Genomic DNA, 13,945 nt, shown 5'->3' on the forward strand with positions numbered 1-13,945 from the left:
CTGATCCAACAGCATCTCCTTAGTGTGTGTTTAGCTTCACGATGCGAGCAGCATTATACATCCTGCGAGAAAGAGATTTAACCAAGCCCGGGGCCGGAAATAAAGGACAAGTATTGTTTTGACAAAAGTTTTAAAGTAAAAGTGAAATAATGCATATGTAACAATTCCCATGAAAATAACAATCTCTTTAAATTGTATATCCGGTAAACCAAACCCAGGTGTGAGCGAGCGAAGCGAGCAGGAAGCAGAGCCCCCTAGTATGTTTAAGAACTAACTGTAGTAATGTTGTCCTCACATGACATTTGGATTTAGATAAGACATGTTTCAAATATGGTTTACCGTAGATCCCATTATATAAGCAAAGAATTTCGTCCTAGATTTTTGGCTTGGAGTTTGGGGGTCAGTTTATACAATGAGTATCGTTTCAGATTCAAGATTTCCGGCGCAATGACGGTTTTGCCGATGAATACGGAAGTAAATAATGACGAAACCACAGAGCCATCTTTCAGATGAAGAAGTAACTTTGCATGTCGGTACTTTAAATTAAATAAAGAATTTATTCAAAAAAGTGTTTTAGTTGATTTTATTAATAAAATTTATAATAAATTATCACTTTAAAATGAAATTATTTGTTTTGATTTACGATCAACATCTTGCGTTACGAAACGGATGTGGTCACGTGTATCTGCTTGCGCGATTGTAAACAAACAACAGAGAGCGTTAGTAGCGTCAGTCTGAGCCCAGATACTATGTTTGTGGATGTAATTTCCGTCACTGCAGTGATTTACCTATATATATATAATTCATTAAGACCATGCAAGCAAGACACATAATTGCTAAGGAAGGAAGAGAAGGTAAAAGAAAGCGATCACAATCGAAACGAAGATGGACATTGTGTGGAAATATCTCCTCCCTTCCTGCAGGCCAAAGATGTCAAATTAGATGGTGAGTACAGTATGAAATTGTTTCTAGAATAGAATGCCTTTTATTGTCACTATACGCATCTACAATGAGATTAAAAGCAGCTCCTTCAGTGAAGAAAAAAGTTCTGTATAGGGCTTGTATGGTTGTTTTTTAGCTTTAGCATAACGCCGGATCTGCGGCCCCGCTTCTGCTTTCTTTCCCTCCTCCGTCTGTGTCGTCTCCTAGACCCGACAACAATCCACGGAGAGCCCGCTGGTCTCGCTATGTTGTCTGGGATGTTATGCGTGTGATGAAAAACACTCGAAACAGATGTCTGGCTCTGGACACCGATGTCTATAAGGTTCTGAATGGTGTAGCGGATGTTCGCCGAACCGATCGTACACAAACAAGGACAAAAACAACAAAAAAGTGCACTGAAAAGGACAGCTCTGAGCTGCTGCGACCATGCTCCTAGCTTAATCGAAGTAGGCTAGGCACTTTTTATAACTTTTTAGTTAGTACATTAGAAAAATTATTGGTGTTTTGGTAAATTATGCACATTATATTATATATCAAAAATGCTGGCAGTCTCAAATTCTCGCCGATAAACATTATAAATATACCCGAAGAAACACTTTTAAAAATTTATAAAATTTTGCTTGGAGAAGGGGGTCGGCTTAAATATCGGTCACTGGCAAATACATGCAATTTAGTAGGTAGATAAGGGGCTCGGCTAATATACCTGTTTGGCCTGTATTCTGGGATCTACGGTATGTTCATTGTGTGTTGACCTATCTGGTATTTACGTATGACTATGCTAGCAAAATTCAGAAACAGAGTCTAAAAACTGCTTTGTAAGAATGTTACAAATAAAATATATAACTTGTATACATAAATTAAAAAACAAAATGGGGTTGAGTGCAGACATCAATTAATCTAATCCCTGAACAGTGACCGGGCCACTAATTTGCAAGTTTGAGAGGCGATGGTGGCTTATGAGACAGTAAGTTAATTTATCCTTATTAAGTGACAGCATGCAACTTCAGAAAATATGAGAAAAATGAGTACCACTAAAGCATACCTTATAAATTAGGAAGCTAAATGGCCTGCTTTGGAATAAGAAATTTAGTCTACTTAAGTGAGTTAATGTCACTGTTACTGCCAGACATAAGCACAAATTCACTACTTCAAAAATCACAACAATAAGGAATTCATATATTAGGTAGGTATGTACAACATTTTGCACCAGCAATTTAAAAGTTACATATAGCATGTTGACTTTCTGGTGCACAGTTAGGAAAACATGCCTGGGCATGTGAATAGGCACCAAGCCAGGAGGTGGGTTAAATTATCATTGTGCATATCAGTACAAATACAGTGCATCCGGAAAGTATTCACAGCGCATCACTTTTTCCACATTTTGTTATGTTACAGCCTTATTCCAAAATGGATTAAATTCATTTTTTTCCTCAGAATTCTACACACAACACCCCATAATGACAGCATGAAAAAAGTTTACTTGAGTATTTTGCAAATTTATTAAAAATAAAAAAATTGAGAAAGCACATGTACATAAGTATTCACAGCCTTTGCCATGAAGCTCAAAATTGAGCTCAGGTGCATCCTGTTTTCCCTGATCATCCTTGAGATGTTTCTGCAGCTTAATTGGAGTCCACCTGTGGTAAATTCAGTTGATTGGACATGATTTGGAAAGGCACACACCTGTCTATATAAGGTCCCACAGTTGACAGTTCATGTCAGAGCACAAACCAAGCATGAAGTCAAAGGAATTGTCTGCAGACCTCAGAGACAGGATTGTCTCGAGGCACAAATCTGGGGACGGTTACAGAAAAATTTCTGCTGATTTGAAGGTCCCAATGAGCACAGTGGCCTCCATCATCCGTAAGAGGGAGAAGTTCGAAACCACCAGGACTCTTCCTAGAGCTGGCCAGCCATCTAAACTGAGCAATCAGGGGAGAAGGGCCTTAGTCAGTGAGGTGACCAAGAACCCGATGGTCACTCTGTCTGAGCTCCAGAGGTCCTCTGTGGAGAGAGGAGAACCTTCCAGAAAGACAACCATCTCTGCAGCAATCCACCAATCAGGCCTGTATGGTAGAGTGGCCAGACAGAAGACACTCCTTAGTAAAAGGCACATGGCAGCCCACCTGGAATTTGCCAAAAGGCACCTGAAGGACTCTCAGACCATGAGAAACAAAATTCTCTGGTCTGATGAGACAAAGATTGAACTCTTTGGTGTGAATGCCAGGCGTCACGTTTGGAAGAAACCAGACACCGCTCATCACCAGGCCCTGGCCCAGGCCAATACCACCCCTACAGTGAAGCATGGTGGTGGCAGCTTCATGCTGTGGGGATGTTTTTCAGCGGCAGGAACTGGGAGACTAGTCAGGATAAAGGGAAAGATGACTGCGGCAATGTACAGAGACATCCTGGATGAAAACCTGCTCCACAGCACTCTTGACCTCAGACTGGGGTGCTTAAGCACACAGCCAAGATATCAAAGGAGTGGCTTCAGGACAACTTTGTGAATGTCTTTGAGTGGCCCAGCCAGAGCCCAGACTTGAATCCGATTGAACATCTCTGGAGAGATCTTAAAATGGCTGTGCACTGATGCTTCCCATCCAACCTGATGGAGCTTGAGAGGTGCTGCAAAGAGGAATGGGCGAAACTGGCCAAGGATAGGTGTACCAAGCTTGTGCCATCATATTCAAAAAGACTTAAGGCTGTAATTGCTGCCAAAGGTGCACTGACAAAGTATTGAGCAAAGGCTGTGAATACTTATGCACATGTGATTTCTCAGATTTTTTATTTTTAATAAATTTGCAAAAACCTCAAGTAAACTTTTTTCATGTTGTCATTATGGGGTGTTGTGTGTAGAATTCTGAGGAAAAAAATGAATTTAATCCATTTTGGAATAAGGCTGTAACATAACAAAATGTGGAAAAAGTGATGTGCTGTGAATACTTTCCAGATGCACTGTATATTTGCATAAAAGTATGCTGATAGATCAGCAAAATTTAAAGAGCTAGGTGCCTAGATTCAGAACTGGTAAGGTGATCTCTGAAATTCGGCTTGAGCTGGACATGACAAGTTTATTTTAAATTGACAGATTCTAGAGGTTTAATATGTGCTCAAATTTTAGTTCTAAATTACCCAAAATGCAGCATTTTGGGTAATTTAGAGTGGGAAATAGGGATCTTCAAATCGTAAAATATGCTGTCCACATTTTGTCTAACAAACACAAAAAAAATCATTTTGGATTTAGATCCAAATAAAAAATATCCCAGAAAACAAAGGTTTAGTATAAAATTGCTATTTATAAAAACAGAACTGATCATGGGCCTAAATACTTTCCCAAGACGTCATGTCTTAGCCAGAAGGACATATTTGTCTCCTCATAGGTCCACTTTACTTTGAAGTTATGGTCCTCAATAATTTAATGGCATTAGATGACTAATTTTGACAAACTTGCATCACCAACTGTTCAATAATTTCAGAATTCCAAAAGTTTGCTAACAACTGTGGATTTCTTAACTCATCCTCAAACTTTTCAATGTAATATATTAGTTATTCATATAAAATATTTTGAAATGGAAATATGGAAACTGAGCAGGGGTGAGCAATCCTGGCTTTGGAAGACACCAATGGCTAAAGGAATTTATTCTCTTTCTTATTGTTCACTGAAATTCATTAATCATTAGCCTCCTCCAGTTCTCAGTCTACTGTCTCAGACATTCATATTGTGACTGTTACTTCTCTTTAACATTCTGAAAGACATTTCCTTTTTCTGTATCATTTACTTTCAGGACTCTCCTAATTTTCTGACTTTTTTGTTTAATTGTTATTTAGTCCGTTCTCAACAATCTGAAGTTTTTTTTATTGATTATCAAACAGAAGGCAATTAGCAAGACAAGTAAAATATTAACAGGGATACAATAATGAGAGAGAGAGAAGGTTTATTAAACCCATCCAATCCAGTTTCTTAATATCACCACAGAAGTTTAAATGAAGGAATTTCCAATACAGCTGATCAATAGGTAAAAGGAGAATAAATTCTAATTAAATTGAATCTTTTACTAAATTATAACAACTGGTTTCTAATTCAGAAACTGGTTAAAAGAAAAGTCAAAAGACTTTTATTACTATTCAAAAAATAAAACCATATTTTAAACAGAGTGGTCTATATATACTTAAAAGAATTTGGAAAGTATCATTTTAAAAAAGAACATTAACTAAAAAATTTTATGAGCACCTGCTTCCTCCAAATTATAATACAGTTCCGTTTTGGCTGCTTTGTTTGTATCAGAACACAGACGCTTAAACAAACTAATAAATCTGATAATGAGTGAACCCACCAGAGCACATAAAAGAATCTGTCCAAAAGTTGTAAGTAATAAATGAAAAAGGTTTAAAAGAGAACATCATCTTTAATTAAAAATGGGCACAGGAATTCTTTTTTATGTCTGCTGGTTATACATTCTTCCCATTTGTTATAAAGATTTAGTCTGCGACAAACACAAAAATGAAGTACTGAAGAATTTATATAAACTTCCTGAAAAGCAATAATAGCTGTAAACTGCCCTGTATCATTTAGCAAGTGACATTGTTGGATTCATCTAAACTAATTTTTTGTAGATTTCTTGAATTCACTTGACATGTAAAGCTGGTAAATACATAAAGCTCTTATGGAGACAGGTTCCAGATTTGTCCTTATTTTGAATGGAAAGGCATGAATGACTGCAAACAATGTAACCGGAAAAGCCTACAGTGACAGTGACAACGGATAACAGCTTTTTACATTTTAAGATGAGTATCACCATTAACTTTGACAGAGAATCCATTTTTGTATTTTAATCTTCAATTGTTAGTTATTGCTGCCATAATGCTTTTTCTGTTTTTTCAGCAACAGATCCTTTTAGATGTTTTGTCTGGTTTTTTTTTCAGTAAAAAAGGCTTTTTCTCAGATTTAAGAGTTCACATCTCAAAATTTCCTTAACATTCACAGCTCTTCATTACCCCAAAATACTTACCATAATTACTTGGAATTAATCCTGTTCTGCCCTTACAGGTCCCTTTCCACCAATTGCTATCACTCTAGGAGGAGAAAAGATGTAAACAATATGACAACTCTAAATCTAAACATTAACAAACAGACTCAAACACAATTTACAGAACTCACTGTGTCAGAGATATACAAGATGTCCCCTTCTTCAAAGTACAGTTCATCAGGCTGTTAAAGAAAAACAAAGTCAATGTTTTTGTACAATGTACAGTATTTATTTGGGGGGTTAACATTACATTCTGGGTGCCTAACTGACTTCTACTTTGCCTGGAAAGGCCCTAGGCCTTTAACTGCACTGACTGGAACTGAGGAAAACTGGACAGAGAAATAGATGCGAACATGTTAACATACACAAATTGTATAATGAAACTGAGCATTCAAATGTTTAAAAATGCTTGCACGTAGCACATTATCAGAAAAAAAATAGCATTAAAAAGACAAAACAGGCTAAACATGCTGTGAAGAGACATGAAAAATGTTTAGTACTACTAAAATACCACCTTAATGTTAATCAATTTTAAAAATTATATTCATTTGAGTATTATGGATACTGCAAGCAAAATGTCCTTAAACTAAAAAAAAAAAAATTTTTACTTTTATTTTTTTTTTTTTTTGGACAAAGCAGTTACCAAAAATAGATTTGTGTGTGCATGGTTTACTACATAATTAATACAGTTAATTTAAAGTATATTTTTGCAAAACATTTGTTGAACCTCACAATGTGGACAAAAGTCAGCAGAATTAATGTTAATTCTGTGTGACAGTAGGCAGGAACAGGATGAGCCTCTTTAAGGAAAGGGAGGAAGCAGGCTTTAAAAAAAATCTCAGTATTGCCTGTATATATATTACCCAGAGGGGACTGGGCAGTCTAATGGTCTGGAATCCCTACAGATTTTATTTTTTTCTCCAGCCGTCTGGTGTTTTTTTTGTTTTTTCTGTCCACCCTGGCCATTGGACCTTACTCTTATTCTATGTTAATTAATGTTGACTTATTTTCTTACTGTGCCCTTTATTTTTCTATTCCTTATTATGTAAAGCACTTTGAGCTACTTTTAGCATGAAAATGTGCTATATAAATAAATGTTGTTGTTGCATATGAATTATCAACAATAGCAATATCAGTTGAAAAATTTCAGCACTAAGGATGAGCAAATGAAATATACACTCTAGGAAATAAGTATTTGATCAACTGCTGAATTTGTACGTTAGCTCACTTAAAAAGAAATTAATAGTCTCGAATTTTCTCGTAGTTTCATTTTAATGGAGAGAGACATAAAATCAACCAAAATCCAGAAAAAAATCATTACATAAAAGTTAGGAATTGATTAGCATGTCATAGAGTGAAAGAAGCATTTGATTCCCTACAATCTAGCCAGAATTCTGGCTCCCACAGATTGGCCTGTGTGCCCATGTGGCACACAGATTACAAATGAGTCAAATCAATTAGACACTCCTGATCTCAGCTCATTATGTGTATAAAGCACACCTGCCCACATAATCAATTTCTTTTATTCCAACCTCTCTGCCACCATGGGCAAGACCAAAGAGCTGCCAAAGGATGTCCGGGACAAGATTAGAGACCTGCAAAAGGCGGGAATGGGCTACAAGACCATCAGCAACAGGTGTGCTTTATACACATAAGGAGTTGAGATCAGGAGTATCTGCAATTGATTGATTGATTATTGATTGTAATCACCAATCTGTGGGAGCCAGAATTCTGGCTGGGTTGTAGGGAATCAAATACTTATTTCACTCAAAGACATGCAAATTAATTTATAACTTATGTAATGTGTTTTATCTGGATTTTAGTTGATATTCTGTCTCTCTCCACTAAAATGAAACTATCATAAAAATTAGAGACTGTTCATTTCTTTGTAAATGAGCAAACTTACAGATTCAGCAGGGGATCAAATACTCATTTCCCTCACTGTAAAAAAAAATATTAGGCTAGTAACAAAAAGCTGTAATGAAAAAAAAAAAGTGCATTTTTTGCACCCGATTAAAATTTACATTTGATTTACTGTAGGCTTTTGCTGAATGCTTTGCATAACAAAATAAATACTTTCATCAAAAATCACCTGCCTTTCTTAAAGCATGGATCTAATGCTGAGCACTTTTTGTCATCTATGTATCTATTTTCAATTCCTGACTCACACTCTCATATTTGAACACGGTATGATTTTCTCCCGCATACATGCTGTGTATGAAATATATTCTATTTCACGGATTAATATATTGATATTTTGAAAACAGCATAGGCAGTAAGAATGGGAAATGCTTAAATATATAGATAGATATATAGATTTACCTAAAAATATCTACTTCCATAGTTATTTTCTCACAGCACAACTACTGAGAGTGTTGTGATTGCAAAAAAAGTGAACTGTATGAATTTAAAATAAAAATAAAAAAATTAAAAAAAATAGTACCTTACTATATGTTTAAAATGTGGAGCTTATAATAATACATACAGTATAAATGGCTGAAATGTCTTCAAATGGTTAAGGGATTATTCTTTGAATTGAGCTGCATAAAATAAACTGAGATTCATTGATAGTATAATTAGTGATTCATGCAGGAATAACTCACAAATAATCCAATTATCTGCATTAATATTAATTACTGAACATATCCACCTTAATAAAAGGATAAATGTCTATGTACCTGTGTGTGTGTCTGGTTGCTACGCCTCTATTGTTTCAACAGATGGAGCAACACAAACATTAACATGATTTTATGAATCCCATACCCAATGGTAGAACAGAGACATCCTTTCAAAACACAACTTGAACAGGATATTCTATTTGCTTAAACATCAGCTCATGCAATCAAAAAGAAAAGTGACATAACTACATTTACATCATAAAAGCAATTCATCATTTGATAAATAGGTGTCATTCATATTGAGATAAGGTAATACTGTGTAATCCAGAATGAAAACATACATCTGTGTGTTAGTCTTAATGTTAGAAACAAATCACAAGTTCACAGTATTTTGCCATTTGTCCGCTTGATTTCAGTCTACAAACTTGAAGAAAATCAGTGAAAGTCTTTCTCCCAGTTTGCTGTGTGGTTTTAAGAGAACCTTAACTTGAAAAGCAGAGCTAACTTATCACCATGCTTATATAGAACCATGCCCAATAAATGCACATTTAGGAACAAAACTATAATGCATCTAAATAAGTGTACCTCAAGATTTACTGATATTTTGAGTACTTCAAATTTAAACTGAGACTCTTGTCAAAATAAAAGTAAATGAGATGGGATTCACTATATCTAATGATACCACACACTTATGGAGTTAAATGAATGCAAAAGCGATGTACAAATGTGTACAGTCAGAACCATTAACACATAAAACAATCCACATGAATGGATCATTTTCAAATCTGTATCCTATGCTAGACAAGTACAATACTGTATTTGAACAACTGCATTTCAGCATCACCTTAAAAAAATATATAGCTCCTGTAATGGTGATTGGGGTCAGGGTCTCTATCAACAGAAAACCAAAGAAATACTGGTGGGAAAGGCACCCCTTTAATTCCTCAAGGGATGTAAATATAGTGGAAGGACAGTGGGGAGTGCGCATTTCTGAGTCCTCTAACTGCCAGCAGAAAGAATCTGTTATTAAAGTCTCTTCGGATTGTCTGGCTCTTTGGTTAGAAATGGGCCACCAGTCTGGAAGGGAAACCTAGAGCTGAACGAGAAAGCTCTGAGGAGATAATTCTAGAGGTTTTGTAGAGTTCTGTCTACCTGGAGATGCTTCAGAGAAGACTCATAAGTGACCTCAGAAGTGATCCAGTGATTGGGTATAAAAGAGGCCAGCAACCACTGTTTTGGTGAACGTGGAATTGGGGAGAATGTGAATGAGAGTTCACTTATCAGGAGGAAGGAAGAGACAAGAGGTGAAAGATGAGAGAAAGGTACAAGCTATAGACGGGAAGGTGTGAAATATCTTTTCATTTTTGCTTTACTACTTCATTTGTTGTGTTTGCCTCCACAGCCCTATAACCTATTTTATTTAGTTGGAATAAAACCTTTCTTCCATTATATTTTTAGTTTCTTTGTAATTATTTTGAGGACTTCCATTTGGCCACACAATTTAGATGCACGGTAGATCACTTTCTAAATTATTTGATGAATAAATGTAGTAATTGGTATGCTTTATTTTTTGAATCTATTGACTATAGCACTCTACTACAAATGCTTGAAAATGTAGCAAGTAATTATTAAATAAAATTATGTGCTCCCACATCACTTTAACTTTTGTTTTGTTACTCCAAACAATACATCAAAATTTCAAAACAATTTATTATAAAAGGTTTTATGTTTACTTACAGTTCTTGGTTCAAATGTATACAATGCTCTGAACACTTTAACCTGCCCTAGAAAAAAAATAAAATATTGAGATTTTAGTATTTAATATCCTTTTATTTTAGTATTTAATATCCTTTTAAGTTATTCATTGATCATGTTATTATGAATAGTCAATTTTTCTATAATAATCTGTATATACATACAAGAGTGTGTGACAGCTACTGTACTGCAAAATCCCACTATTGTTTTTCAGGTAATTGCAACCTCTCCATTCAGTCTTGTTATAGTGCCTGTCTTGTCAAATTCCATCAGCTCCATAACACTCCAATCTCATTCATATTTCTTTAAAAAAAAGTGCACAGCATACAAAAGAAGAATCATAATAGTGAAATAACAAAAATGACTAACCTCAGCAGTTTCTTACATTGTCCTAGTGCAATTATCATACATATGTGAGGACACACACTGAAGTCTGTGGTGGTACAGTTTTTAAAAATGAAAATGGTGTGGCTCTGGCTATGTTAGTGTTTGTGCAGCCCCCAGATGTTTAATGGGGAGATTGTGGCTGATCATGCTTGCATGTGAGGGCACAATTCGTTCCCAAAACTTCACTGACTATCAGTGAGTCATAATTAGGACAACATGTATACTGAGGTGTAAAGAGAAGCTAGAGAAGGATGGTGGAGGAGGGTCAGATTGGAAAAGAAAACCAAAGGCAGAACCAGGAAGTGCCAGCACAGTGGTGAGAAGGGTAGTGGTCTGTAACCCTGTGGAGGAGTGAGTGGTAAGCGCCACAGGGGTGGACAGCTCCCTGTTGAATAAAACAACATCCTAGGGATCCTGTAGATGCCCAGGAGGGTGTATGGAAGATGGAGGCATCACAGCTGCTGGTGCCTGCACAAGCTGAGAAGACCCAATGGGGTGAGCTGGGGACACAAGAAGAAAAGAATGCGCTAGGCTGGAAGAAATGGAATAGAACCAAATATTTGCATGGTTTTAAGACTGGGCTATTTAATTTATTTATTAGTGCTTTTATCCTCCACATGAACACCTGTTTATAATAATGAATTATTTATTGAAGAACTTGCACTGCACTACTTGCACACCACTTGTATTGTGAAAATAAAAGCACTATTACACTTTACACCTGGTTCATTTCTGCACAGGACTATCAATAATCCCAATTTCAACTGTAGCAAGGATACTGTAGCCAAGCTGAGCCATCACAAAGTGTCTTCAGCAAAAATGACCAGAGGGATGTGAAGTTGTGCATGGTTCACCTCATAATGTAATAAGGAGAGGTCAAAGTGCTTATTTTCACAAAAAATAGAAAAAATAGGGATCTGAATTACAGTGACAAGCAAATATTTGGACACTGTTTAGTAGTCTGTTACTGTGCAACATATAGTATGGAGCACTAGAATGGAATGAGTGCAAAGTTTATCTGTAAGTGTGCCAAGCAACTGACTTGTGGCCTACCTATGGTTGGTTGCTATTGTGTGCCCGATTCTGAAATTTCATTATTTACAGCCCCCGGTATGTAGGCAAAACAACATACATTTAACATACACCATAACATTACCAAAACAAGTGCAACAATATCATACAATGTAATGAAACAAAAGACACTGGACTATACAGCTCAAACAATGCTTAATATCCATGGTAAAGTGCAGAGTGTAAAGTGAAAGTACATAATCGGAGGAATGTTACAGGGATATGGTACTGAGTAAACATGTAGGAGTTCAGAAATCTAACAGCTTCGGAAAACAAGCTGTTACAGGACCTGGCTGTACGGTTTCTAATGCTGCAGTAACTTCTACCTCACAGTGTGTCTGAAAAATGTCTTGAGAGGATCATAGGGATCTCCCTCTCCTTAATTCAGCTGTCCTCACTACGTGCTGCAGAGTCTCGTGCTCATGGACTTTGTCGTTCTGAAACCACACAGTGAAACAGTTTGTCAGGACGTTCTCAAAAGTTCCCTTGCAAAAGGTGGTAAGAAAGGGTTGTGGCAAGCTGATTTACTTCAGTCTCCAAAGGAAAAAAAAAAAGGTGTTGTGCCTTCTTGACAACAATGAGGTCCTCAGAAATATACACGCCAAGAATCTTGCTGCTACTGGCTCTTTCCACAGCACAGCCACTGATGAGCAGTGGGGAACAGTCAGTAGGCCCTGCCTCTAGACAGCCCCCCAGCCTTGACTCTCTAAGAAGACAAGGGAAAAAAAAAAACCTTTGTAGGGAAAAAATGGAAGAAACCTTGGGAAAAGCAGTTCAAAGAGAGACCACTTTCCAGAGAGGTTGGGCGTGCAGTGGGTGTCAAAAAGAAGGGGGTCAATACAATACACTACACAGAACAGAACACAAGTAATCCTCAATACAGTATAAAAATATTACAAGTATGGAGCAAAATTTAACATATCACATAATATGATTTAGATTTGTATCCTTGGTGTTCTGGTGAGACAGTACAGCATACAAGATATTGGAGATGGCATCCTCAATGGAGCAGTGCAGATGGTAAGGAAACTGGACAGTGTCCAGAAAGTTGGGGAGGATGGAGCCGATGCGTCTTTTGACCAACTGCTCGAAGCACTTCATTGTGACAGGAGTCAGTGCTACAGGGTGGTAGTCATTAAGGCCTGCCACCATTGACTTCTTTGTCGCTGGAATAATAGTGGTCTTTTTGAAGCTTGTGGGAACCACAGCCTGGCTCAGAGAGATGTTGAAGGTGTCTGTAATGACATCAGCCAGTTTTTCTTAGCACAGTCTCTAAGCACATGCCCAGGAATGTTGTCTGGTCCTGCAGTTTTCCACTGACTGACTGAAAAGCTTCCATCTCGCATCGGAAGGGTCCAGACGGAGCTTCTGTTCCTCAGCATTGGGCATGGACTTGTCTGCTTATGTGTTGTTTTGAGCCTCCAAGCATGCATAGAAGTTATCAGAAATGTCAAGGAGGCAAGTATCAGTGCCATTTGACCTGTGGTGAGATTTAACAATCCGTTAAGGCCTGGATGTCCTGTCACATGCGCCTAGGATCTTTAGAGTCACAGAAGTTGTTGGTAATCTTCTGTACATACTGATGTTTAGCTTTCCTGATAAACTTGGAAAGGCTTGTGTTGATCTGAGAGCCCCTTCATTTACTGATCTAAAGGCAACATCTCTTACTCTCAGCACAGCACAGATTTCAGCCATCTGCCATGGTTTCTGGCTGACATGAACAATTATGTTTTTTGCAATAGTTGCATCCTCAATGCACCTTCATATGTACCCAGTCACAGTGTAAGTATATTCCTCTAAGATGATAGGCTGGTCATAGGTGGCTGCCTCCCTGAACATATTCCGGACTGTAGATTCAAAGCAGTCCTGCAATGCTGGGTCAGACTCCGATGGATTTATTGTACTGACTTGGATTTTATCAGCAGTGACCATTATGCTGGGAGCAGCATAATACAAAGGTGGTCTGAGAATCCCAAATAGAGGCAGGGGACAACTTTCTTAGAATCTTTAATGTTTGTGTAAAAATAGAATGTTCTCTCCCCTTGTGGTAAAGTTCATATGGTGGTAAAACTTTGATTCTATAGTTTTTAAGTTGTCATGGTTAAACCCGCCAGCAATAATAAAAAAGCCATCAAGATGGGCTTT

At 37.1% G+C, this 13,945-nt stretch overlaps 1 protein-coding gene across 1 annotated transcript in view; it reads right to left on the minus strand.

The window, feature by feature from the left end:
* Nucleotides 1-13,945, minus strand: part of ostf1 (osteoclast stimulating factor 1) — a 73,566-nt gene that overhangs the window by 33,387 nt on the left and 26,234 nt on the right. The window contains exons 2-4 of the mRNA XM_039750695.1: nt 10,325-10,371; nt 6,101-6,151; nt 5,952-6,015 (exon numbers count right to left, since the gene is read on the minus strand). Coding sequence (XP_039606629.1) covers nt 5,952-6,015; nt 6,101-6,151; nt 10,325-10,371 — 162 coding nt within the window. The remainder of the gene's footprint in view (nt 1-5,951; nt 6,016-6,100; nt 6,152-10,324; nt 10,372-13,945) is intronic.

The sequence above is a fragment of the Polypterus senegalus genome, chromosome 4 (assembly GCF_016835505.1).
Source record: "Polypterus senegalus isolate Bchr_013 chromosome 4, ASM1683550v1, whole genome shotgun sequence".
Lineage (NCBI taxonomy): Eukaryota > Metazoa > Chordata > Cladistia > Polypteriformes > Polypteridae > Polypterus > Polypterus senegalus.